This window comes from Neurospora tetrasperma (genome assembly GCF_000213175.1).
Source record: "Neurospora tetrasperma FGSC 2508 unplaced genomic scaffold NEUTE1scaffold_2, whole genome shotgun sequence".
NCBI classification, from domain to species: Eukaryota; Fungi; Ascomycota; class Sordariomycetes; order Sordariales; family Sordariaceae; genus Neurospora; species Neurospora tetrasperma.
Window position 1 is genome coordinate 3,432,804 of NW_009799100.1, and position 23,614 is coordinate 3,456,417.

Here is a 23,614-nt window from a genome sequence, read left to right on the forward strand (position 1 = left end):
AACCCATCCGGGTAATGTAAATGCGCCATGAATATATACGTAGCTAAAAAAGAAGAACAACTGTGGAGTCATTCGTTGATGACTGTCCACCCCGCCAAGACCGTAGTTAAAGAGACCATGATAAACTCAAAAACCCGCAACCGCAGCACCGTGATATCAAGCGTTTGTAAGAAAAGCAAGACATGACCAAGCAAGAAAAGAAAAAAAAAAACCATGACTCATTCGTCCGCTAACAACCAGCCGCTTCCCTTTCTATGGCGGCGCTAACCTTTTTTTCCTTTTCTTTGGAACCCTTTGACTTTTTTGTTGATGATGCCATATGACTCTTTTACCACTCAAGCGGCTCCTTCTTCTCCTCCCCGCGGTTGGTCTTCGGTACTGGGACCGCCTTAGCCACCAACTTGCCACCCTGTCCCTTCCTCTTGAGATACGCGCGTCCATCCAACCAAGGCGTCTGCTGGCTCATCTTCGCCTCATACTCGGCAATCTTATCCTCCATCTGCATCGTCAGACCGATGTCGTCCAGCCCGTTAACGAGGCAGTGCTTCCTGAACTCCTCGACCTCGAACTCGCAGAGGGTGTTACCGTCAGCGTCCTTGATTAGCTGGTTGGGCAAATCGATCTCGATCTCGCGGCCGGCCGCGGCCTCGGCGTGCACGCGCTCGAGAGCGGCTTGGTCCTTGAGCGGGATGGGCAGCATGCCGTTCTTGAAGGAGTTGTTGAAGAAGATGTCGGCGAAGGAAGGGGCGATGACAGACTTGACGCCGAAGTCGTTGAGCGCCCAGGGGGCGTGCTCGCGCGAGGAGCCGCAGCCAAAGTTGGAGCCTGTGCAGACGATGATCTTGGAGGAGCGGTACGGCTCACGGTTGAGGACAAAGTTGGGGTTCTCGCTGCCGTCAGGGTTGTAACGCATCTCGTAGAAGAGGGCGGAGCCGAGACCGGTGCGCTTGATGGTCTTGAGGAACTGCTTGGGGATGATGGCGTCCGTGTCGATGTTCGCCTTCTCCATGGGCGCAGCGATGCCCTTGAGGTTGGTGAACTTGGGGAGGCCAGCAGAGGACTTGGAGACCGAGGTGTTGACTTGGGGAGAGGAGTCCTGGGGCTGGTCGGCGAGCTTGTCCTTCTCGACATCATCCTCCTCAATGCGCTCGTCAATGTGGGCCTTGGCGGTGGAGGTGGTTTCAGGAATGACAGCGGCCTCAACATGCGGGCTGGACTTGTAGTCAGTGAGCTTGCGCACGTCGGCGAGCTTGCCGACGATGGCGGCGGCGGCGGCCATGACGGGGGACATCAAATGAGTGCGGCCCTGGGCACCCTGGCGACCCTCGAAGTTGCGGTTGCTGGTGGAGGCGCAACGCTCCTTGGGGGAGAGGATGTCGGGGTTCATGCCGAGGCACATGGAGCAACCAGCCTCGCGCCACTCGAAACCGGCCTCCTGGAAGATCTTGTCGAGACCCTCAGCCTCGGCCTGGTCCTTGACGAGACCGGAACCGGGGACGATGAGGGCGCGCTTGATGTTGGCGGCGATCTTCTTGCCCTTGACGACCTGGGCGGCAGCGCGGAGATCCTCGATACGAGAGTTGGTGCAGGAGCCGATGAAGACCTTGTCGACCTCAATGTCCTCCATGGGGGTGCCGGGAACGAGGCCCATGTACTCGATCATGCGACGGCCAGCAGCCTTCTTGCCCTCGGTAGCGAAGGTCTCGGGGTCGGGGACAACACCGGTGATGGGGACAACGTCCTCGGGGGAGGTACCCCAGGTAACAGTGGGGATGATATCCTTGCCGTCGATGAAGACATCGATATCGTACTTGGCATCGGGGTCGGAGGCGAGAGACTTCCAGTAGGCGACGGCCTTGTTCCACTCCTCGGATCCGTAGCGGGGGGCAAGGGGCCTGCCCTTGAGGTACTCGAAGGTGATCTCATCGGGAGCCACCATACCGGCTCTGGCGCCGGCCTCGATCGACATGTTGCAGATGGACATGCGGGCCTCCATGCTGAGGCTGCGGATGACGGAGCCGCAGAACTCGATGACGGCACCAGTACCGCCGGCAGTACCGATCTGACCAATAACGTGGAGGATGACATCCTTGGAACTCACACCGGGCGCAAGCTCACCGTCGACCTGAACCCGCATGTTCTTGCTGCGCTTGGTGATAAGGCACTGGGTGGCGAGGACGTGCTCGACCTCGGAGGTGCCGATACCGAAAGCGAGAGCGCCGAAAGCGCCATGGGTAGAAGTATGGGAGTCACCGCAGACGACCGTGGTGCCGGGAAGGGTGAAGCCCTGCTCGGGGCCGATGACGTGGACGATACCTTGCCTCTTGTCGCTGAGGCCAAAGTATGTGATGCCGAACTTCTTGACGTTCTCCTCGAGGGTGACGCACTGCGTCCTCGAATCATCCTCCTTGATGAAGCTGGCGATATCCTTCAGCGCTTTCCTGGAGGTGGTAGGGACATTCTACAGCGGGTCCGCGGGTCAGCTTGCAGTCCCACACATTGATTGCGAAGGGGTAAGGTATCATGGCCGCAAAAACGCTGCATGCGCACCCACGTGAAAATAGAAAACAGTGCGGTGACATTAAACTTACGTGATCGGTGGTAGCGAGGGTGCAGTCTGGCCTGCGAACTTGGCGTCCGGCGTTCTCGAGGCCCTCAAAAGCTTGCTATTGACAAGGGGTCAGTACTGGGCACTGGACTGCGAAACCGGAGCTCCCTCAGCAACTGGCGCTCAAACAACTTACAGGAGAGGTGACTTCGTGGACCAAGTGGCGGTCAATGTAGAGGAGAATGGTACCGTCAAGCTTCTCGTCGACGATATGGGCCTGGAAGACCTTGTCGTAAAGGGTACGGGGGGTACTCTCTGCTGACGGCATTGTGGCGGTTATGTGAAGGTCGGTGGTTCCCTGGCTGGTGAGGTAGCTGGGAATAGTTGGTTGGTTGGTTGGAGAAGGAAAGGGCGAAGTATATAACGCTGTCACAATCGGGGGACAACAAGAAAGAAGTCTTGGGAAGAAAACCGGCACACAGCAAATAAATAGGTCTGGTGTCGGGACTGTAGGTTGTTGTATGGATGGGTTGAAAAACCGGCGTGGGGTTGTCTAGCTTCCGGTTCGGCTAGGTCTGGGGGGCTTTGATGTCTCAACCAAATCTCGGAGGCGGAACCGTATATCGGCGATGCAGTTATCCTTCTCGGCTTTTGAGTTGGCAGCTGTTTCGGTTCTCGATCAACAAGACACAACGATGGCAAGGCTTGATAATCCCGGGTATAAAGTAGGGTAAGTGTTGGGATGTAGAAAGATTCCTGGGGAGAAAGTTGGCAAAAGCGGGAAAGGAGGTGAGACTGAGACGGCCGTGGCAAGAAAGCGAAAGCGGGCAGACACCGGACCTTTTTAAGTTTTGCCCATGTCAAGAGGTTGGGACCGATGACTACGATTGCCCATTCGCAAATATACATCAATCTAGGTATGTACAAACACCTGGAAATTAAACCAATCTTTCTGTTTCCCTGGCCGCCTGGCGATCCGCTCGTGGCTCGATTTCGTCCAGTGTTGTAGCAAATCCGCCTGCGATACGAAGCACTGGGCAAGAGACGACAGTGACGACTGACGGCAGGGCTGGGGCGGCCCGCCGATGCTCGGAGGACAGCATCAAGCTCCGGTTCACGGAATGCGGGGTGGGCTGGGTGGCCACTGGAATTTCTAAAGACATGATGCCCATTGGCCGCGCGCACGATTCCACTTGGCCAGTTCCACCCGCCCAGGTACGCACTGCCAGACGCTGTGACAACCACGACCGCCGCCATTGGTTCTTCCCGATCTCGGCCTCAACTGCTGCCACGTCGAGACCGGCCCATCCTGGAGGTTGATCCATGACGCTGCGGCATGCGACGGCTTGGGCGACGGCCACTACGCACGGCTACGGGGCGTTTGCAGTGGAGGCCACACGGGCTTCTTTCACGATGAAATCCCCGAACCATGGCCGGTGGAGGGTCCGGAGAAGAGAGCGGTTTGACACTGAAGGCATTCGAACAAGAGAGAATACGCAAGACAATGTTGCTGTACACTAGATCATCTTATGACCAATGTCCATTGTGCTGAGAGTAATGATATTTCCTCAGCTTGCAGTCTAGGTAAAATCTCCCATCCAATGTTCTGCCCCTTGCTGTTTGCAAGTATCAGGTCCGGTCTTCGGTACACCTCTCGCCGAGTACCTTGATGTCCCACTTCGTTCCCGCTCCACCATCACCTTTGCATCCTTGTGATTCATAAGAGAATATTTCCAACACCGCCTTCAACCCTCATTTCAGGTACGGATCCTCCTTGGGCAACTTGATACGTGAGAATATCCATTGTACAAATAACAAACTCCGAAGCAGCCTGGTGTTCCCTGAACGATGTTTTCGGAGTTTGAGAGACGTAATTAGGCGATACTTGATAGTGATAACAAACACTGAGTGCTTACTGCAAACAATCTCTTCTTCTTCATCCTTCCCATGTCAACGTGCCCATCGTCTGGAAAGGGAAGCTACAAGTACCACCGCACTCGTACCACACGATCCACCCATTCAAACAAAGTCTCCACAGGCGAGAATCCTCAACCATCAAACACAGTCAATCTTGTGATCACTCACAAACCCGCCAGCATTGCCAATCCTCCGATAATCGCCCTGACCAGACGGCACACAAGAACCGTGCCCCTGATCACCCACACTACAGCCGCGCCCGCAAAAAAGACAAACATCAGCGCAAAGACATAAACCACCACGTCTCCCAGCGTAGCCTGTCCCCGTGCGTACCTCTTGTGAAGCGGCGAGTCGAGATGAAACACCGGCCGCACAAAGGCCCAGTACCCACAGACAAACTGCGCTACAAAGGTTACCACTACTGACACCACGATCCGGACCCCGACCGGCACCTCGAAGGGCGGCCCTCCTGATCCCACTGCCACCATCGACCTGACAGGGAGTGCCAAGCCTGGGAAAAGCCGATACAGATCGTCACTAGCCGCCGCCCCATCTCCTTGGCACGTCTGGGGTTCACTGACTTTAGACTTCGGGTCTTGGCTTCTGGAACGACCGTCGTTGTCATCGCCGCCGTGGCCGGCGCTGTCCTTCAGCTTGTGACGCTTGTGACGCTTGTTCCTTTGTTCTGGTAATGACGTTATTGGACTTGTTCCCAACTCGACCGCCGTCGCATTTTCGGCCGCACCCGTTGCTTCCCCAGCTTTCATGTCTCCAGTTATGGCCTGTCCCGTGGTCGATGCCGAGTCCGATCCTGACGCCGATGCCGGGATCCCTTCCGACCCCGTTCTTTGGTTCGCTGGGTGTTGCGTAAAAGCTGCCCGCGCTGCCCCATGCACCATCGCCTGCATCAAAGTTTTGATATCGACCGAATTCTGGTTCTTCGACGACCAGCTCTTCGACTTCGCCAGACTTGGCCGGCGCGTATAAGTGGACGTGAGAGGTGGCCGTCTCTTTCCGTTTCTTGGATCTTGGATGTCCGCCTCCTTCCTCATCGTCTTGCGCATCTCCCAGCCCGGCTGTTCCCGAGGACGAGGCGTCGACACGCGCCCGGAGGTTTTCGCCTAGTCCTCCGTGCGCATTGTCTCTTGGGTTGACGATATAGTAACGCTGGCTGCTTTTGGCAACTCGTCCTGGGAAGCACGTGCCAGATCTTCTGCCGCCATCTCTGCAACCCGGTCCGCGGTCAGTGATGCAGTCCAGCTGTGGTGATGATGGAGATCTGGTCTTGCGAGTTTCGGCGATACGTTCGGTTGCATGCTGGGAGGGGAATCCAGCGGCGTCGAAGAGCCGTTCTTGGGTACGGCGCTCGGCGACAGGGACGATGTCTGGTGTGACGACGATACGGTTACGGATTCTGACGTCTCTTGATTCGTCTTGACTGCTTTCTTTCCCGACGTCTTTCTTGCCTTTTGAGGGGCCTTGGCTTCGGGTCCTTTGGGGCAGATTTCCTTTATGACGGAGGGGAGCTGACGGCGAGGACTGGACTCGCAGCCAGTAATGGTGATGATGGGTGTGCAAGCAGATTGGGGTTGTGGGATGTGGAGCGCCTGCCCCAACCCACTGATGTCCTGGGCTATGGAACTCGCCCATGCCTTGGCTTCTCTGGTGCTGTCCCGGATACTGCGCTCCAGGCCACTCAGATCCTCGATCAGCATATTTGCCCATTGGCAGGCTGGGTTCAGGTTCGTGAGGTCCAAATGTGGGTAAGTGACCTCGCCGCTGCTGGGGACGGGTGCCATAGGGGTTCCTGGCAACATCTTGCGCGAGACTGGGCAGCGATCTGGCACTGGGATCCTGGAGAAGGGCTTCTTTATCCCAGTCGGGCCCGGGACGGAACCGGTGTCCATCGGACCAGGGCCCAGTCTCCGGGGAATCAGTGGGTGGAAACGTAACCTGAGAGATTTCGTGTTGGACGGGAATGAGGTCGCTGAAGCGAGGCTTCCTCCTGACGGTACCATAACCGCCATTGTCTCCATCCCTAAAAAAGAATTCGAAGTGTGACTGGTGGTGGCTGACTCCCCCGCCTGAGCAGGTTCTACACTCTTGTTGCTTGGGCTCTGGCTTTGAACGATTGGACTTAGGTTTGGTGAAGCTGCAGATGACCATTGTTCCGATTCTTTGCTGAGTTTTGACGGCTGCCGAGGACCCGTCCGTTTCCCAGTACCACGCCTCTTTTCTTCACCCCGTGGCGATCCCTTGGGGCATGATTGGGGAGAACCGTGACGAAACTCCGTCATGTCTATGCTCGTTCTGGGCGTGATATTGTCTAACATTCCCGTGTAAGGGTTCGCCCCTGTCACTCCGAGGTAGTCACCGGCTTCTCTTAGAATGCGGCGCTGGCGCCGGGCTTCTTGCTTTTCCAGGAACAGTGAGCGAGCTCTGTTATAGCCCGGCACGGCCGATGATATAACGTTGTGGGAATCAGCAGTGCCTACATGAGGAGCTTGAGACGATGTGGGAAGACAACTGCGGTTTTGGGTTGGCACTGGTTTCCGCGATGGCATGGAAAAGGTAGGGATATTTCCGCTTTTCACTCGCCGTTCCCCCATGTTGGCCCAAGTTCCATCGAGTGATGAAATTTGGTTGTCGCCACGATGATGAGTGGCCTTGGGGCCGTCATCCGATCTCGTATTCAACCTCGATGTGATCTTCCTAACCGGAATAGGGGTTGCTTGGTTGAATTAGCCGTGGTGGTGCTTCTTCAGTCTCTGTGAGATGCTGGATGTTGACGTACCTTTAACCCTCGACTTGCCACTGATATTCGAATCTCTTCGAGGAAGTACCACAGGAATATTCCAAGCTTCAGAAACAATTGTATCGGGTGTACTCGGGTCGTGATGCCGAGTTTCGGCCTCACCAGGATCAGAATCTACACTCTTCTGCCTGGGTGTGGTGAATCTCCGAGCATTGGTGGTACGCGGCTGCATGGCAGTCGAGGTGTTTCGCTCCCCCGTCAAGATCTCATCAATCGTCGGATGCCCATGATCATGCTCATGATGCCGGAGCGTGAAGCCTTGTTCGGGACAGTTGCTCGGCCTCAAACTGTGAAAGAATTCTTTAACCGAGGCAGCGATGTTCTTCCGGCCACGGCTGATAGACGATCCCGAACTTTTCACCGACGCTGCCTTTCTGGTATGAGTGGGCTGGGCCGGCGACTGGGGACAGGTGGCTGGTTGTCTGTAGATGGGACCTGGCCAGGGCATGGCACCGTCGAGGCCTAATGGCGGTGGTTGGCATGAGTGTGATACGTGATGGTTGTGGGAAGCCATGATCTGCCTGCCCACTGACACCTCTCTGGACGGAGAGATGTACCCAACAGAACTATCTGAGCTCTGCCAAAAGCCTAGTGGTCTTGCTTTGTATGGGGCATCAGTGAATTCGCGGGCGGGATGTTAGTGAATACTGGGGGGAAGAAGTAAAGATATGATACGGATCGTGATGGGGGATGGGAGGGTAAAGAAAACAACATGATTGCGAGTAGTTAAGCAAGTAGACGAGCAAAAATATCACTTGTAAATTGAGTGTTCCATGGCTCTACATGCACTTGCTTCCATTGGCAAGAACTGGGTCAAACCTGGATGACGAGTGCGAGGGCTCTTTCCTGTTTCGCTGGTTGGTCAGAATTGTCATGAACGTCAACAACTCATCACAACCTCAAGGTCTGATGGCTTGGAAACTCAGCAGATCGCACCATCCAACCTACCTACATTTCAGTTGCGTTGATGAAAATGGCAGGCACTACCCCTAATGAAGTTCAACGGTTATACAAAATGACAAACGATACAGTAATGCCCGAGTACGGATCATGAAGGCATCGAGAAGAATTGATATAACAAACTGAATATTAGAAATGGCGTTTCAAAGGTGAAATTACGCATCAGTCGGATATCTGAACATATAAGAAAGTTGACCCGAGGTCTTGAGCCAACAGACAAACTAGTACTGGACTGTGAATTGCTGATTGTGCCTTATATATGCAAGCAGAAAAAAACTACTGGGTATATTACACTTCGTCTCCTCTATTTTTCTTCCTCTTCTCCCCGACACGAACGCTGAAAGGCCCCCTTCAGATGTCTAAAAAGCAACCATCACCATCCAACCACCGCTTCGACACCCAAGCTCCAGCTGGTTCCAGAGGTCCTGTCGGCCACGTTCATTGGACGAAATCAGAAAGTAAAAATACTAATCGCTATTCATCATTCCTTCATTTCCCTCATTATCATATTCCCCGATTCCGCTGGCGTCAAGTAAAATAATTGCGCGTCATGTTTGGAACTCAAAGACGGCCACTGAAAACCTCCTTCTTGAAGATCCTCACCCCCCACACATCGTAGAAGCGCATAGTCCCCAACTGCACCAGGAAGTTGCTCGACGAAGATGTCAACTCGTCATCTCCATGCCACTCGTCGGTACTACTCTCATCATCCCAGGTTTCCGGGGGAGAAAAGTTCGGGTATTGGGTTGTATTGCTTGATGTTCCATTACTGGCGGTAACCACCGTGGCCTTTGACTTGCCCTTGGCCTCTTTGGCCGTCATTCTTCTCTTCCTCTCTTCCACCGATTGCGGCTTGTTGAACTTGACATGATCCACGCAGTCGCCATCATTAATGGAAATCCATTCTAGCTTCGTCAAGGGAAACTGCGAGAGGTTATCGATCAGAAATTTCTTGCCCTCTATCGGTAGAGAGGGACACGGGTCATCGCAACGGAGGATAGGTATGTGAAGAGCGCGAAGGTTCCCGAGCAAGCGCGCGTTCTGGTTGAAGACATGCTGTTGAGGCACCGAGGTTAGTGAACTGTTCTGATAGATTCGGTCAGTCCTAGGGGCACTTACCAAACACCGCATACTCATGTTGCAGGCAAGCTCCTCGACATTCTTGCCACGCTTGCACAATAGCATGATGGTTTTGGTGTTCACATCCCACGCCGCACTGGCCAAGTTCTTGATCATGAGCCTCCGCAGACTAGCCATGTGCTTTGTGAGGGCCAATCGCCGAATATCGTCAATGGTGGTTTGGGTCTTGGAAGCGAAGCTCTCGGGCTTGTATTTAGCTTCTCTCTCGAGCAAGAACAGCTCGGTTACCTGATTCAGTTGGGAAACAAATTGCAAGAAAGTTGTCGTGACGTTGTCGGTGAAGATTTTGCAAAGCGGGAGGGGGTTTTCCTCATTCTGGCTCTTGAAGTAAGCCCAAATTGGTGCTTGTGGCCCAACGTTAAGGAGAGTGATGCGAGTAAGCATCCGAATATCAATGGCCTTGGAGAAGAACGACGCCTTTGCCGGAATCAGATAGATGCTGAGTGACTCAAGAGGCAATCCACGAGTAGCTCTCGTATATTCACTCCGCCGCTGATGCTGGGACTCAGCGGTATCCGAATTGCGAAGACCATAAATTTCCTTTTGCGAATCGGCTACCTCAGCCTCGACCACGTTGAGTTCGCTCCTAACTAGTTCGATTCCGTTGCTTAGCTTTGTAATCTCTTTCTCGGTTTTAGCGATGCGTTTGCAATCGACAGGCCCATCTTGCTCGCGCAGTTCTTCGGTTTCCTTGCGAATGTCGTTAGCTCGTGCCTCATTCATCTCAAGTTTCTTGATCAAAGTCTGATAGTTAACCTTTTGTGCTACCAAGTTGGCCACGGCCTTCTTGACAGAAGCGGGGTCAAGGCCGCCTGCTACCAACGACGACAGAGTTTGCGAAGGTGATAACTCTAGTACAGTCTCTGTGTCCTCTATTTTGGGACCTGGGGATCCCGGTTCGAGTTCGAGTTCTCCCTCAGGCTCTTCAATGTTGATGTCTTCCGGGGTGAATTCATCATCTGTTTTCTTGTTTCTGGCAGGGACAGAAGAATTCATGGGACCAGTTCCCAATTCCGCTGTGCTCGATCCGCCTTTTGCCTCGACCTTGGTCTGAGCAGACTGAGATTCGGAACTCGCAGACGTAGCGCCAGGCTGCTTTGTCTTTAGCGAAGTGACATAAGTACTGGCGGCAGTTTCGATGATATCAAGAGCCTCGCGTCGTAAGTCATCCTTCTCCATCATCAAAAGCTCTGCCGCTTTCATCACATGTTGGATGAATCTTTGGCCAGGATCCGCGTTCACTGCCTCCGCTGATATCTTTTCTTTTGCCTTGACGTCCTTCTGTGGTTTCTTAACAACAAAGTGCTCGACATCGAAGATGCGCCCCAAAACGGACTCCTGTGTCTTTTTCTCCTCCTGCGCCCGCTGTGCCTTCGCTCCGGTGCTCTCGACCGCATTACTCGATTGCGGACTCGGGCTCGAGCCAGGAGTGGACCAGACGGATTCCTCCTCATCACTATCGTCCGTAACGACTTCGGGAGCCGGTGGCTTCCGAGCCTGTGATGCGAGGAGATGTGAAAAAGACAGTTTCAGCTTGGTCAAAGTCCCGGCCGAGTTCCTAACACAGGACTTGATTTCTGTCACAATATCTAGATTATCGATATCGAGAACGGCGAGGCTCTTGAGGTTTCTGAATCCTGATAAGGTTGGAGGTTCTGTGAGGACCTGAGATCGCTTCTGCGCTTTTGGTTTGGAGGGGGGCTTGGGAGCGGGAGGCTGATGATGATGATGGGGAGGCTGCTGGGGAAAGGCCTGTAGATGAGGATGTTGTTGAGCGAAAGCATGTGGATGAGGGGGCTGTGAGTTATGAACAAGATAGACAGGATGAGCGTTTACAAAGTTCGAATTAGCGGTCGTTATCTGTAAGTCAAAGTCCATACCCTGCTGCGGAGGAACCGGGGGCGGATGAGTGCCTTGAGGCATCCAGTGTACCGGCGGCAGGCCGGGAGTACTGGACGGCGGTGGGTGAATAGCATGAGGGAGCGGAGGCGGCTTTTCATACAAAGAAGGGCCTGCCTGCATGCGTATGTGTACGTGGGCGATGGTTCGGATGTCATGTAGCACGGCGTATACAGGACGGCTCAGCTCGACGCGGATATTCCACCTGGTAGAGACACAAAGGTTAGCACAGGCGTTCTGGTAACAGGGTACGTGTAGAACTGGGCATAACAGGATGGGCGTACTTGAAAGTCTCGAGCTTATTTGCTTTGCGCAGAGCGAGGAGCAGAAGAGTGTTCATAAACTTGCCGCAGCTATTCTGCAACAGGTAGGGCTTATAAGCGGCTTCCCCCTTGCTACCGGCGCTAAGGGTGTCGAGTGAAAGATCTCTGAGATGTTGCGCATAGTCGTAATTGCTGGTCACGAAGGTATCCAGCCCGGCGGCCAGACCATCAATGGGGGAGTCGAATGACGGGTCATCCTCATCCGGGAAAACGATGTGGAACTGGCGATACAGCTGGGAAGCGGCAAGTTCTCGGCAGTGTTTGGAGACAAGGGCGAGACAGATGAGGTCTGGCTGGCAACAGTGCTTGACGATGTCCTTTTGAATCTCTGACGGCATGCCCAAGAAACTGTGAGGGTTCACGGTGGGCGACGCATGACTGTTCTCGTGCGAGGCCATGGCTGCTGCTGAATCGGCTGCCAGGTAAGGAAAAGACATCTAGGTTGATGCCTTTGTATTTTCTTGGAGATTTGCGGGGAGAAAGTCAGAATACCGATGCCGCAGGTACAGGTAGTAGAAGCAATAGTCTTTCTGTCAGGGCAACCGAGCAGCCGAGCGGCTATCTCTGCTTTTCTATGCGATGATGGATAAACGTGTGGATATGCCTCTGCTTTTCGTAGCTGTGCAGACGGGACGGGTCGGGACTTGATGGCCGCTGCGGCTGGGCACCAACAGCAACTCGGATGCACAGCTGTCGGGTACCGCGTCCTGTGGCGGTCGTCCTGGAGTCGTCTGTTTGTTCGGGCCGGAATATCTACCGTAAGAGCAATGTCCAAGTGAGGCCTAGAATATGTGATTGATGAGTCGTTCCGTGGATAACGTGACAGCGAGCTGGCGACGTGGAAGAAATATCGATCAATGTGTACCACACCGCCGCCACTTCAGCTTGTCATCTGATTGTTGTTGCAGTCTCTTGGGGAGTACCGAGCCATGAGAGAAAGCCCATTCGCCCGTTGAGAGGAAAGAATGAAGATGACTGAAGGAGTTGGTTCATTCCGTCAAGACGCGACGGCCCTGGGCTACAGTAGAGGTATCGAGTTCGAGATGGAAGTCGAAAGCGGGCAGTCTCCCTCTTCCTGGCTCTTGCCTGTCTCTTTGGTTGCCGATTCTAAGGGTCGCTGTCGTGGATGATCCCGATGGGCTGCCAGAAGAGGCAGGCCTGTGGCAGGGGATGGCTTGTTGACACTGCCCTGCACCCTGGAATGGGAAACTGGGGGATTGATCTGCTTTTTAGCGGGCACTGCGGGGGAACCAGGCACACCTAACAGCCCCAGGTGGGATTAAAAGGCGGGGTAGCGAGTTGGCGCAGCATGGCAGGCAGGCACGGACAGGGGACGGGAGGACGGCAATAGGCCCCGCTTACCCTTGGTCCATTACCATTGGACCTTTTACAGCTGAAGTCTCAGGGACGATGGCTGATTCAACGCCTTGGAAGGCTGTGATAACTCCACCGACAACAAACATAGTACATGCTTGTCTCTCTCGTTCGTGACAAGATTGATGTGACCCTTGGCCGATAAACCGAACAAGGACAGTCTAATACGGCTTGTTGTAGTTAGAAAAGGCCATTACAAAACTGTAACAGGAGTTACCGCAGTTATCCGAAATAATCTACCTGTAGCTGCCTTGACCTGTAGCTAGAGTCCGTCCCTTCATCCAGACTGCCTTGAGATCAGGTCAGAAGTGCTGTTTTAGCTCGCTTGAATGTATGATAAGAGTATCCATATTCAAGGTCTAGGTATAAGGTACGGAATGTGACGTGTTCGGTTTGTTCTTGTGACCATTCGGCAAGCCAACTGACTAGGTATCAACCATTTTGTCAGGAACGAGTCTCTCTTTCCAAGATGAATTGTCCCATAACTTGTTCGAATCTACAACAAAGTTTTAAGAGTCGAACACTTCCACTTCAGTTATCAACTTGAACTCCAATCACCAATGTGCCCTCCACACCCAGACCCAGAATGCGCACGAGTGGATATTGACCGTGGCTGCCTAGAAGCTAAACGTTAGTGCTCCATAAAGCCGGCTATGAGCGCAACGCTAACAATGGCCACCTTCACCGGCGTACAAACTGCATTTATTTCCGTGTCTTTCTCTTCCTGCAACTTTGAGTACCTGCCTGCTTTCTTGTTTCTTTTCTTTCTTACCTATCCACAGAATGTAATCAAATGTACTTCGAGCATCTGGCATCCATCCCATCTCTCCATCTCCAAATCCACGTGCCAACTCTCGGACTCCTGATTATGTGCATTTTGTGGCGCCCCATCTGTAACGCCAACCGTTCGCCTTTCGGACGATCTCTGCGCCCAGACTCTCTCAGCCTCCGTTGCTCCAATTCACCCCTGGCGTGAATCCGAGATTGAAAACTCAGCCTTCCCCCCCTTCCTAGCTCGTTTCTTGTTCTCACTTCTCTTCCCGCATCTTTTCAGTCTCTCTGCGATCTGTGTGGTCATAATCCGTTATTCAAGATGGCCGACGTGGAAGAGCCACAGTTTAACACGCTGGCGGAGCGCATCGCTGCCCTGAACCAGCAAAAGAACTTCAGCGCCCCTTCGACTGCTGGTAAACGACCTCCGCCTCCGCCCCCTGTTCGAGCTGCAACAGATATTCCTGTGGTTCCTCCGACATTACCGAATCGAAATGAAGGTCTCCCGACTCCGTCGCTTCCTCCACGCCCAACTCGGGCTGCTTCCGCTATTGACAGGCCTCCCCCACTGCCGCGACGAACCACCGAACAGGATATTCCCGAAGACAAGCCGATGCCCACCGTGAACAAGAAGCCGCCGCCATTGCCCTCCCGAAACTCTATACAGCATACCCCTCCGGCTCTCCCGTCTCGACGACCAACCCCCTCGGCTTCTCTTCCTGTCCCAGGCGTTCGAAGAAACTCCAACTCGTCCGACATCTCACACCTTTCCAATGTGTCCGCATCGTCCTGGAATAACACAGCCTCTTCGTCCGCGCGCACTAGCATTACATCGGATTCCGGCCATCCTCTTAGGAAACTACCGCCAGCTTTCGATCAAGCTAAGCTACCGCCACTACCTCCGACACGACGGGAGCTCGAAGCAAAGGCCCGGGAAGCACAGCAAGAGCAAGAAAGAGAAGCAAATAGATCAGCTCCGCCCGCCGTATCCCAAGGCCCCCCGCGACTTCCCTCACGTTCTTCTTTACCGCCTCCGTCTACTGCGTCCCGCGAACCCCCGGCACTCCCGTCACGCCCATCTCTGCCACCCAGGCTTCCTTCGCGGCCCGCTAGGCATTCTACCTTCCCCGACGTCGAGGAAGAGCCGGGCCCACCCCTTCCCAACCGCCGTCTGCCACCTCCAACACTCAGCGACAGACCCAAGTCGGTTCCAGAGCCAGCACCACCACCCATCCCGCTGAGTTCCCGACCTACATTTGATGCCGTTGTCTCTCGAAAAGCCAATGGCACCGAGGTCATTCCTCGATCAGTCTCCGCCCCTCCAGTCGGTCCAGACTGTCTCATATGCCGTGACTTCTCCGGGCCTGATACTGTTGCGGCGCAGCATCCAATCTCTTCGCTTCCACGTCATGACACTATCCGTTACCTAGCCCACGTCCTCTGCGATCCGTTCGACTCCCCCACTGACAAAGCCCGTGCCATCTTCACCTGGTGTCACCACAACATGGCATACGACACCCACGGCTTCTTCAATAATTGCATTCCGCACCATTCGTCACCCGCCGAGCAGATATTCAGCGGCAAGGCCGTTTGCCAGGGTTACGCAGATGTGTACAAAGCCATTGCCCTCGCTGCCGGACTCGACTGTGTCCTCATCAGCGGTCACGGCAAGGGGTTCGGCCACCACGATCTAGCCTCTGGCTCTTCTGTTCCTCCTGAAGAATCAAACCACGCCTGGAACGCGGTTCGCATTGATGGCGGTGAATGGAAGATCATCGACGCTTGCTGGGGCGCCGGCCACCTGGGGGACGACAGACTCTTCCATAAGAAGTTCAGTCCGGAGATGTTCTACCTCCCCAACGAGATCATCGGCAAAAAACACTTTCCAACGGACCGGAGACACTTTTACCGGTCTGATGGGCGCGTCTTGACTTGGGAAGAGTACATTCTCGGAGACGGCCCTACTCCGTGCTGGTACGGCGACGCGGACAAAGATGGACTGGATCAGTTCAGCCTGGAGCCGCGTACGGCACCAATTCCCGTCTACAGCGGCGAAGTGGTGCGGTTTCAGTTTAGCAAGGTGTGCGTGCACTGGGACCCGGAAAAGAACGGAGGGGGGAAGCAGTACCTGTTCGTAGTGGCGATCGAGGGGCGTGATGGCAGAAACAAGGATTTTGTGCCCTTGGATACGGACGGGTTCTGGTGGTGGACGGACATACCTGCCATTGATCTGGGAGCGCCGGGACAGAAGATCACCGTGTTTGCGGTGTCGACGATTGATAATAAGTGTGCGAGAGGGTTGACGAAGGAGGAGTGGTTGAGAAAGAAGGGGAGGTGTGCGTACAGCTTCGTGGGGATATGTGCTTGGGATTTGGTTTAAGGGAGTTGATATCTCGACTCTTTGCAATGTTACTCCAGCACATTGGATGAACGGGATAATGCGCACAGACAGAGATGTTCGGATGATGTGGATTTCAGACGGTCTTGGATTTGTTACCAGTTTCTTGGGGCTTCTTTATAAAGAGCATATCAAATGGAGCTGGGAGTTTTGGGTCCTTGGTCTTTTCGCGTCCGGTGGGAAATAGGTTACATACTATCATCTAATGATCAACCTCCTTGACAGCATTTCAACTCCCGAGTTTGCCTACAAATAATGATAATCGAGGCAACTAGGTTGCCTCTCTGTAGTATCACCCACCTGTAACGTTAATTTCAGCCCTCGGCTATTCACTGATAATTCAATTCCCCTCCCTTAAAACACCAACATGCACCACAAACCCCGATGTTCCCCCACCTCCGCCCTCACTCTTCAGCCCATCAATCATCAGGTCATCAGGCACCCTCCAACACCGAAAATCCTGCACGAATCGCTTTATCCACGCTTCGAAGACGTCCGAGTTCCTGAGTACTTGGGCCACCACCACCACCGTCGGCCTCCCTCCATTATCGGTGGTGGTGGCGGTGGTGCTGCTGCCGCGTAGCTTGCAAATATCCACACAGGTGGTAACGAAGGGATCAACCAGCGCCTCGTTGTAGATGCAATCGCAAGCAACCACCAGATCGAAACTCGCAGCAACCGGCTGAGCAAGTGAGGAGGTGGGCGTATCCTGCTCCCAATCTAGTGCCCTGAAAACCAATCTCTCTCCCGGTCCCTTCTCTTCTGTTGCCGATGATGATGACGATGATGATGATGCTTTCTTTGACCCCTTTCCTCCTCCTCCTTTCTTGCCCTTCCCTCCCTGACCACCACCACTCCCGACGAGAGACTGCTGCTGCTGCTGCTGCTGCTGCACTACAGACGACCAGTTCTCGTTGATGTTGCGCTCCACCAGCTTGGAGACGTACGCCTGGTCGGTGAGGACGTACCTACCAACGCGGGGGGCAAGTAAAAGGCCGACGATGGCGGAGGTGCCGGCGCCTAGTTCGATTACGGTTGTCGTCGTCGTCGTCGGAGAAAAAGACGATGAGGGGCTGTTATTATGGTTGAAGAGGTTGAGGTGCGTGGAGAGAGGGTTCGAGGCGGAGGAAATCCAGGTTGCGAAAAGGGGGGTTATTCGCCATGTTACTTGTTGAGTGAAGACGAGAGTTTTAGTGAATGCTTGGATAGGTAGAAATCGGGGTGTGAGTTTGAGGGAGGAAAGGGGAAAGTGGGAAGCGGGTAAAAAGGAAGGAGGGTTTAAGAAGTATGCCACGAAAGAGGTATTAGACAGGGTCTGGATAGCGTGTGTCCAAATAGGTAGGGTTCAAGTAGCAAGACCAATTGGTGCAGGGAGGTACAAATTTATGTTGATGCGCACGAGTGACTAGTCTATACTTGTACATATGCGACTTCGTGCACACGTGTAGATGTGTGCTCAATGCTACAGCAACATATGTAGGCTGGAAAAGCACAGGCAGGGAAGATGGAAGCGCATCGATAACGGATGCCAAAGTCAACAATGAGAGCTGTTGCTCGGGCAACGGTTAAGGAGATGAGTGACAGATCGTCGTCGCATGGGGCAGGCGGCCAGCAATGGACGAGTAATGAGTGAGGGTCAGGGTCAGGGGTAAACAGAAGGAGGGTAGGGTACCGGTGGTGAGGGGTCCCGAGGAGCTGGTGCAATGGCATGGCTAGGAGGGTGGGTTTTTCTTTAATTGATTTACGCACCGGCTCCGGTGGTTCCTCCGGCACGGGCCGAGGAGAGGATTCCCGGTGATTGATGGATCGTAAGCTCTCGACCGGCCACGGTGAGTTGCAACTCGGTGGTCTTGGGATCGATGATCCCCAGATCTGATGAAGGCAGGTCTTGGGCGTAGAGATCATATGTCTCTGTTTGTTGATTGGTTGTAATTTCCAAGTCAGTTATGTGAGGCTCTGTTTACTTAAAAGGCACTTTGCGCGCAAACCTTCATCAGCATCGTCCAAGTCCTTGATCTCTTTTCCGAGCAATCGCAAGAAGCTTTTCAGCTCTTCGCAGCCCCCCTCATGATGCCTCTCCATTCTGGTTACCACTGAGTGTGCGTAGTCCGGACTCGCTTCGTTGTTGTTGCTGTTGGCTAGCTACTTGCCACTTACAGACTGACGCACAATTTGATGCAATGCGTGAGTGCGAGCGAGATGCCAACCGACCCTGCAAGTTACGAGATAGGAAACCACAAAGACGACATCCAGTGGAGAGCAGACAGAGCTTGGCAAGGAGCCTTGGGGAAAAAAACAAGAAGGAAATGCGGAGGCGAGGAGGAGAGACAGACACAGGGACTGGCCTGGACGGGGCAGACGGCAGACTGGGATGACATTATTTTGTTGAGCAGCCGGAGTGGAGAAAACCGACGAATCGCAGCCGTCCGGGTCTCCATTTCCAATGCTTGGTCCGGCGGGACAACAGACGACAGTCGGACAGCTTTGCAGGAAGAAGAGAAGCAATTGGGCTTTTTGTAGGGAAGGAAACCAGAGAGCATCCCTGGTGGTGATGTATGCTGTTCCTGCTGTCCTCCCGGACATCTCCTTCCCTCCGTCTTATGTACATGGGCTTGTGGTCGAGCCGGAGCACTTCGGGTTGCGGGTACTTGAAGGCGGAGGGATGCGCGCATGGGAGATGCATCCCAGCTGTGGAGGCTCTCGGGACGGATGTCAAAAAAAGGCGGGGAATGAAATGTCTTGGAGTCTTGGAAGCAAGCTTCCCGCTTGTAGATTTCAGGTCGAAAACCAAGAAACAATCACAGTGACCGTCATCACACGCCTGCGCACCCACTTGGACCATTCTCGCTTGTTTCCGTGCCTCTTTCAGGATAGCTTGCCAAGTTGACAAGTTGGTTAGATCGTGGAGTCTGGGCCTCTGGGAAGAGTGAACTTGTGGTACACGCAGTCCTTCGGGGCTGATGTTGTGATTGTGCTCCTATGGTGTTGAATTCTTGTATGAAGGTATCACAGGCGCAATGCTGTTGTCGTTGGCCGAGATCCTTAATACTAGACGGGAGAGTCCCATTCGATGTGACGACTTGCTCGGCTCCGTTGTTTCGCTCCTGTGGCTCTACCCAAACCCTACCTTACCCTAAAGCATCGTAGCATCTCGTAGTATCGCCAAATTTCTTTTCTTTTTGTGCCTAAATAGTGAAGCCAACAGTGCCCGCTTACTGCCTCGTCCATTCAAAGGCAATCCAGCAAATACTCCGAGACCGCCCAAGGTGATGCGCTAGAGGTAAGGTCTGCCCGGCTTGTTCGGAAGAGCTCCACATTGATCCAAATCGGAGAGCACTAGGCCGTGTTTAGTGTTTGGAGGAAGTTCAAGTTCATGAAAGAGACAGACGGTCTGGAGAAGGGTCAGTCGCGGCAAGACAAGATCAACAAAGAAAAAAAAAAGGGGTTGAGACGACGTCTGCGAACTGGTTGCTGCGATGCGCCATGTATTTCAGTGTGCAGAAGCGCTCGAAATGGACACGATGCATGGAAGTGACTTTACCAGCACTGCATATGTATCCATCTCTAACGTTACGTACCTACCTAGGTACACTACACTAGAGTGGTGACATTGTTGGCTTCCACTTGTGCCGGCCACAGCACTTTCCCAACAATGGAGAAGTTTAGAGACGCGCTATCCTTACTCGATTAGCGCATCTCAAGGCAAAGCTGTCTGTTTCGTCATGGGAAGTCTCGCGGGCAAGGGCAGACGGCAAGGGCCAAGAGTTGCAAGAGCACGTTAAGACCGCGGCACCTAGAGGTAGAGAAAGCTCGAGCCACGCATCTGTGTGCTTGACTGCGCTAGCCTGCCTGGCGTCATCTGCCCTGGCCAGATGGCTTTGGAGTGGGGCTCTTGGTGCAGGCAGTGGACCAATGGGCCCCTTGCCAGTCCAAGTGGGCAGTCCCCAAAATGAAAATAACATCCCAACCCCAACTGAGCGCATCCCGTCCAAGTCTCAAGTGGAAGTGCCGCTGTGGCCATCGTCCCGTCCGAGGAACTGAAGAGACAGAAAAGAAACTCCTTTCCCCTTCCGTTACTTCCACCTCCACCTCCACCTCTATTCTTGTCCTCTCTCCCGTCCCGTCTTCTTCCCCCGTTCTTCACCTCCATACCTATCCTATCCATACCTATCCAAACCACCAACAATCTCCAAGTCGCATTGCTGATTACAAGACGGCGACACGACCTTCCACATCCGCACACACACACACACACACACACACCCAAGACCCGCAACCGACACTAGGGCGGGATTCTGTTTAGCGCGACCGCGGTCTCGGCAATCCGTGCATCTCCTCCCCCATTTCTCGATAAAGACCGGCTTCCTCCCTGGCAGCGACCCCTCCCGACCAATAGAGAAAACCACGCTCTCGAGCTCTACCTATCTAACTCCTAATATCATCGCCCATCATGGTCATCCCAACGTTGACGCCAGTCCCCAAGCTGGTCGCCAAGCCCCCCTATACTCTCGATGTCCCAGGCCAGACGCCCGTCGAGGGCGAGACTCCTGTTCGTCGCATTCCCCTCGCCATCGACGGTCTGCATGCCATACCCCCAAACAGGCGATGGGGCGAGAATGAGGCCATCGGTGAGGAAATCGATACCGTCTACAAACTCGTCAAGTGGGCTGCCCTCGCACATGGCGAGTCCCAGTGTATGGGCTCCCGCAAGCTTGTAAACACGCATGTTGAGACCAAGAAGGTCAAGAAGATGGTGGATGGTGAGGAGCGCGAGGTGGACAAGAACTGGACCTACTTCGAGCTCGGCCACTACGAGTTCATTACCTTCAAGGACTACGAGCAGCTCACGCTTGACGTTGGCGCTGGTCTGCGCGCCATCGGCCTCAACAAGGGCGACCGTGTCCACATCTTTGCCGCGACAAGCCAGAACTGGCTCGCCATGTCTCATGGTTCCGCGACCCAGTCCATGCCCATCGTGACTGCCTACGACACACTCGGCGCCGAAGGTCTCAAGTACTCCATGGTCGCTACCAATGCCAAGGCCATCTTCCTCGACCCCCATCTTCTCCCTACCCTCAACGGCGTTCTTGAGCATGCCAAGGGCATCACACACGTCATCTGGAACAACCAGAACAAGGTCAAGGAAGCCCACATTGAGGCTCTCAGGAACGAGCGCGGTGTTACTGTCTTGAGCTTCGATGAGCTTGTCCAGCTCGGCAAGCAGAACCCCGTCGCGCCCGTCGCGCCCGCCCCTGAGGATCTCTGCTGCATCATGTACACCTCCGGTTCTACCGGTACCCCCAAGGGTGTCCCCCTGAAGCACAGCAACGTCGTCGCTGCGGGTAAGTGGCCGCAAACTGTTTTTTTCCCCTCTTCTCTGTACGTGAACTGATATTAACGTCCTTGTTACAGTCGCTGGTGTCTGCCCCGTAGTCCAGCCCTTCGTTGGCCCCGGTGACCGCCTCCTGACCTACCTTCCCCTCGCTCACATTCTCGAATTCGTTTTCGAGAACGCCTCCCTCTACTGGGGTTCAACCATGGGTTATGGTAACCCCAAGACCCTCTCCGACACCTCCGTCCGCAACTGCCTCGGCGATATCCGCGAGTTTCAACCCAGCGTTTTGGTTGGTGTGCCCGCCGTCTGGGAAACCGTCAAAAAGGGCATTCTCGCCAAGGTCAACGCTGGCAGCCCTCTCCTCCGCAACCTTTTCTGGGGCGCACTTGCTCTCAAGGAGAAGCTTATGGGCCTTGGTCTTCCTGGAAGTGGTCTTTTGGACGCCATTGTGTTCAAGAAGATCAAGGATGCCACTGGTGGTCGCATGAAGCTTTGCTTGAACGGTGGTGGCCCTGTCGCCAAGGATACCCAGAAGTTCATCTCCATGGCCATCTGCCCCATGATTATCGGCTATGGTCTTACCGAGACGACCGCTATGGGTACCCTCCAGAACCCCAATGAGTGGACTGCTGAGTCCATTGGCGCCATGCCCGCCTCGATCGAGGCCAAGCTCGTCGACTTCGCCGACGCCGGTTACTTCGCCACTAACAAGCCCAACCCCCAGGGTGAAATCTGGCTCCGTGGCCCCTCTGTGCTCTCCGAATACTATGAGAACCCCGAGGAGACCGCTGCCGCTGTGACCGCGGACGGCTGGTTCAAGACCGGCGACATCGGCGAGTGGGACCAGAACGGCCATCTCAAGATCATTGACCGCAAGAAGAACCTCGTCAAGACTCTCAACGGCGAGTACATTGCTCTTGAGAAGCTCGAGTCCATCTACCGCTCCGCCGCCGTCGTCGCCAATATTTGCGTCTATGCCGACCAGGATCGTTCCAAGCCCATCGCCATCATCGTTCCCGCGGAACCCGCCCTTAAGAAGCTCGCCTCTTCGAGTGGTGTCAAGGGTGACAGCTTGGAGGAGCTCGTACACAACAAGAAGCTCCAGGCTGCCGTTCTCAAGGAGCTCCAGAACGCCGGTCGTGCCGGCGGCCTTTCTGGCATTGAGATTATCGAGGGTGTCGTCATGTCGGATGAGGAGTGGACCCCCCAGAACGTGAGTTTTCCACTGCCTACATCTGTTTGTTTTACCTAACCCATCGCTAACCAAATGAATTACAGGGTCTTGTAACGGCCGCCCAGAAGCTCAACCGCAAGGGCATTCTCAACAAGTACAAGAAGGAGGTTGATGAGGCTTATGGCCCCAAGCAGTAGGAGTTCTGTTGCCACCTACCTGATCTCTCTTGTTGTATATGAAAAAGTACACCCTTGTTTTTGTTGTTCATGTCTATGTCTATGCGTGTCTCGGGGCGCGAATTATGTTTCCACTATACCACTCCTAGTTATTTATGTTACGTTACGTTACTGTTGTCGGCGACGGCGACCGAAGGGGTTTCCAAGTCCCCCTAGCTATATGTTTGTTATGTCGTAATGGGCTTTTCCTCTCTGTTCTATAAGCGAAGAATAATTGCGTTGAGATAGTTTTGCCATCTACTTGTGCTACACTACCCTTTTTCTAATTCTTCTAGGGGTCCTGGTTTGCGTTGTTTTGCTTGATGGATTTCCTCTCTGGTCTTCCGTCAACAGGAGGATCAGCTCTCTTCTTATACTCTTCGCTTCCACTCCTTTGTCGGGTTCAGGTTGGGAAAGGGGTTTTGATTGGGGCTTGTTTAATACGAAACGGACGGGCGAGTATCTATTGATGATACCCCATTGTAGTAGCCTTTGCTTCTCACGCTGCGTATTGATAACAGTACACACTGTCATCGATGTATACCTACACCTGGCTTTGGACACGACGGACCAATTCCCAGTAACGTCTCTTTTGCTTGAGGCAGAATCATATCACCGCTAACACATCCATCCTCTTACTGACTATAAAGAATATAGTCTCGAATATTTCCAAGTGACACCCGTATACGGTTTGAAGGTGACGGAGTGAGTGTTGAGACAGATGAAGAACTGCATCAGGAAAGAC

The 23,614-nt window shown here is 53.9% G+C and overlaps 6 protein-coding genes across 6 annotated transcripts; 2 read left to right on the plus strand and 4 right to left on the minus strand.

Annotated features, from left to right (window-relative positions):
• Window positions 1–191: 191 nt before the first annotated feature.
• Window positions 192–3,245, minus strand: NEUTE1DRAFT_60808 (uncharacterized protein; the record flags this gene model as incomplete). The annotated part of the gene is made up of 3 exons (XM_009851347.1): window positions 192–2,461; window positions 2,592–2,666; window positions 2,745–3,245. The coding sequence occupies 3 exons, from the start codon at window positions 2,874–2,876 to the stop codon at window positions 329–331; spliced, it is 2,340 nt and encodes a 779-aa protein (XP_009849649.1).
• A 1,384-nt stretch (window positions 3,246–4,629) lies between these two features.
• Window positions 4,630–7,794, minus strand: NEUTE1DRAFT_99590 (uncharacterized protein; the record flags this gene model as incomplete). Its single annotated transcript, XM_009851348.1, has 4 exons — window positions 4,630–5,586; window positions 5,632–6,586; window positions 6,629–7,196; window positions 7,260–7,794. The coding sequence occupies 4 exons, from the start codon at window positions 7,792–7,794 to the stop codon at window positions 4,630–4,632; spliced, it is 3,015 nt and encodes a 1,004-aa protein (XP_009849650.1).
• Window positions 7,795–8,686: 892 nt separating this feature from the next.
• On the minus strand, window positions 8,687–12,000 carry NEUTE1DRAFT_128813 (uncharacterized protein; the record flags this gene model as incomplete). The annotated part of the gene is made up of 3 exons (XM_009851349.1): window positions 8,687–9,296; window positions 9,360–11,484; window positions 11,564–12,000. 3 exons carry the CDS (start codon window positions 11,998–12,000, stop codon window positions 8,802–8,804), a joined length of 3,057 nt encoding a protein of 1,018 aa, XP_009849651.1.
• Window positions 12,001–14,069: 2,069 nt separating this feature from the next.
• On the plus strand, window positions 14,070–16,158 carry NEUTE1DRAFT_60813 (uncharacterized protein; the record flags this gene model as incomplete). The annotated part of the gene is made up of 1 exon (XM_009851350.1): window positions 14,070–16,158. The coding sequence occupies one exon, from the start codon at window positions 14,070–14,072 to the stop codon at window positions 16,125–16,127; it is 2,058 nt and encodes a 685-aa protein (XP_009849652.1).
• NEUTE1DRAFT_145437 (uncharacterized protein) lies at window positions 16,144–18,227 on the minus strand (the record flags this gene model as incomplete). Its single annotated transcript, XM_009851351.1, has 3 exons — window positions 16,144–17,218; window positions 17,891–18,056; window positions 18,134–18,227. The coding sequence occupies 3 exons, from the start codon at window positions 18,225–18,227 to the stop codon at window positions 16,486–16,488; spliced, it is 993 nt and encodes a 330-aa protein (XP_009849653.1).
• Window positions 18,228–20,266: 2,039 nt separating this feature from the next.
• NEUTE1DRAFT_79498 (uncharacterized protein) lies at window positions 20,267–23,356 on the plus strand (the record flags this gene model as incomplete). The annotated part of the gene is made up of 3 exons (XM_009851352.1): window positions 20,267–21,487; window positions 21,558–22,693; window positions 22,759–23,356. The coding sequence occupies 3 exons, from the start codon at window positions 20,596–20,598 to the stop codon at window positions 22,849–22,851; spliced, it is 2,121 nt and encodes a 706-aa protein (XP_009849654.1).
• Between the last annotated feature and the right edge of the window lie 258 nt (window positions 23,357–23,614).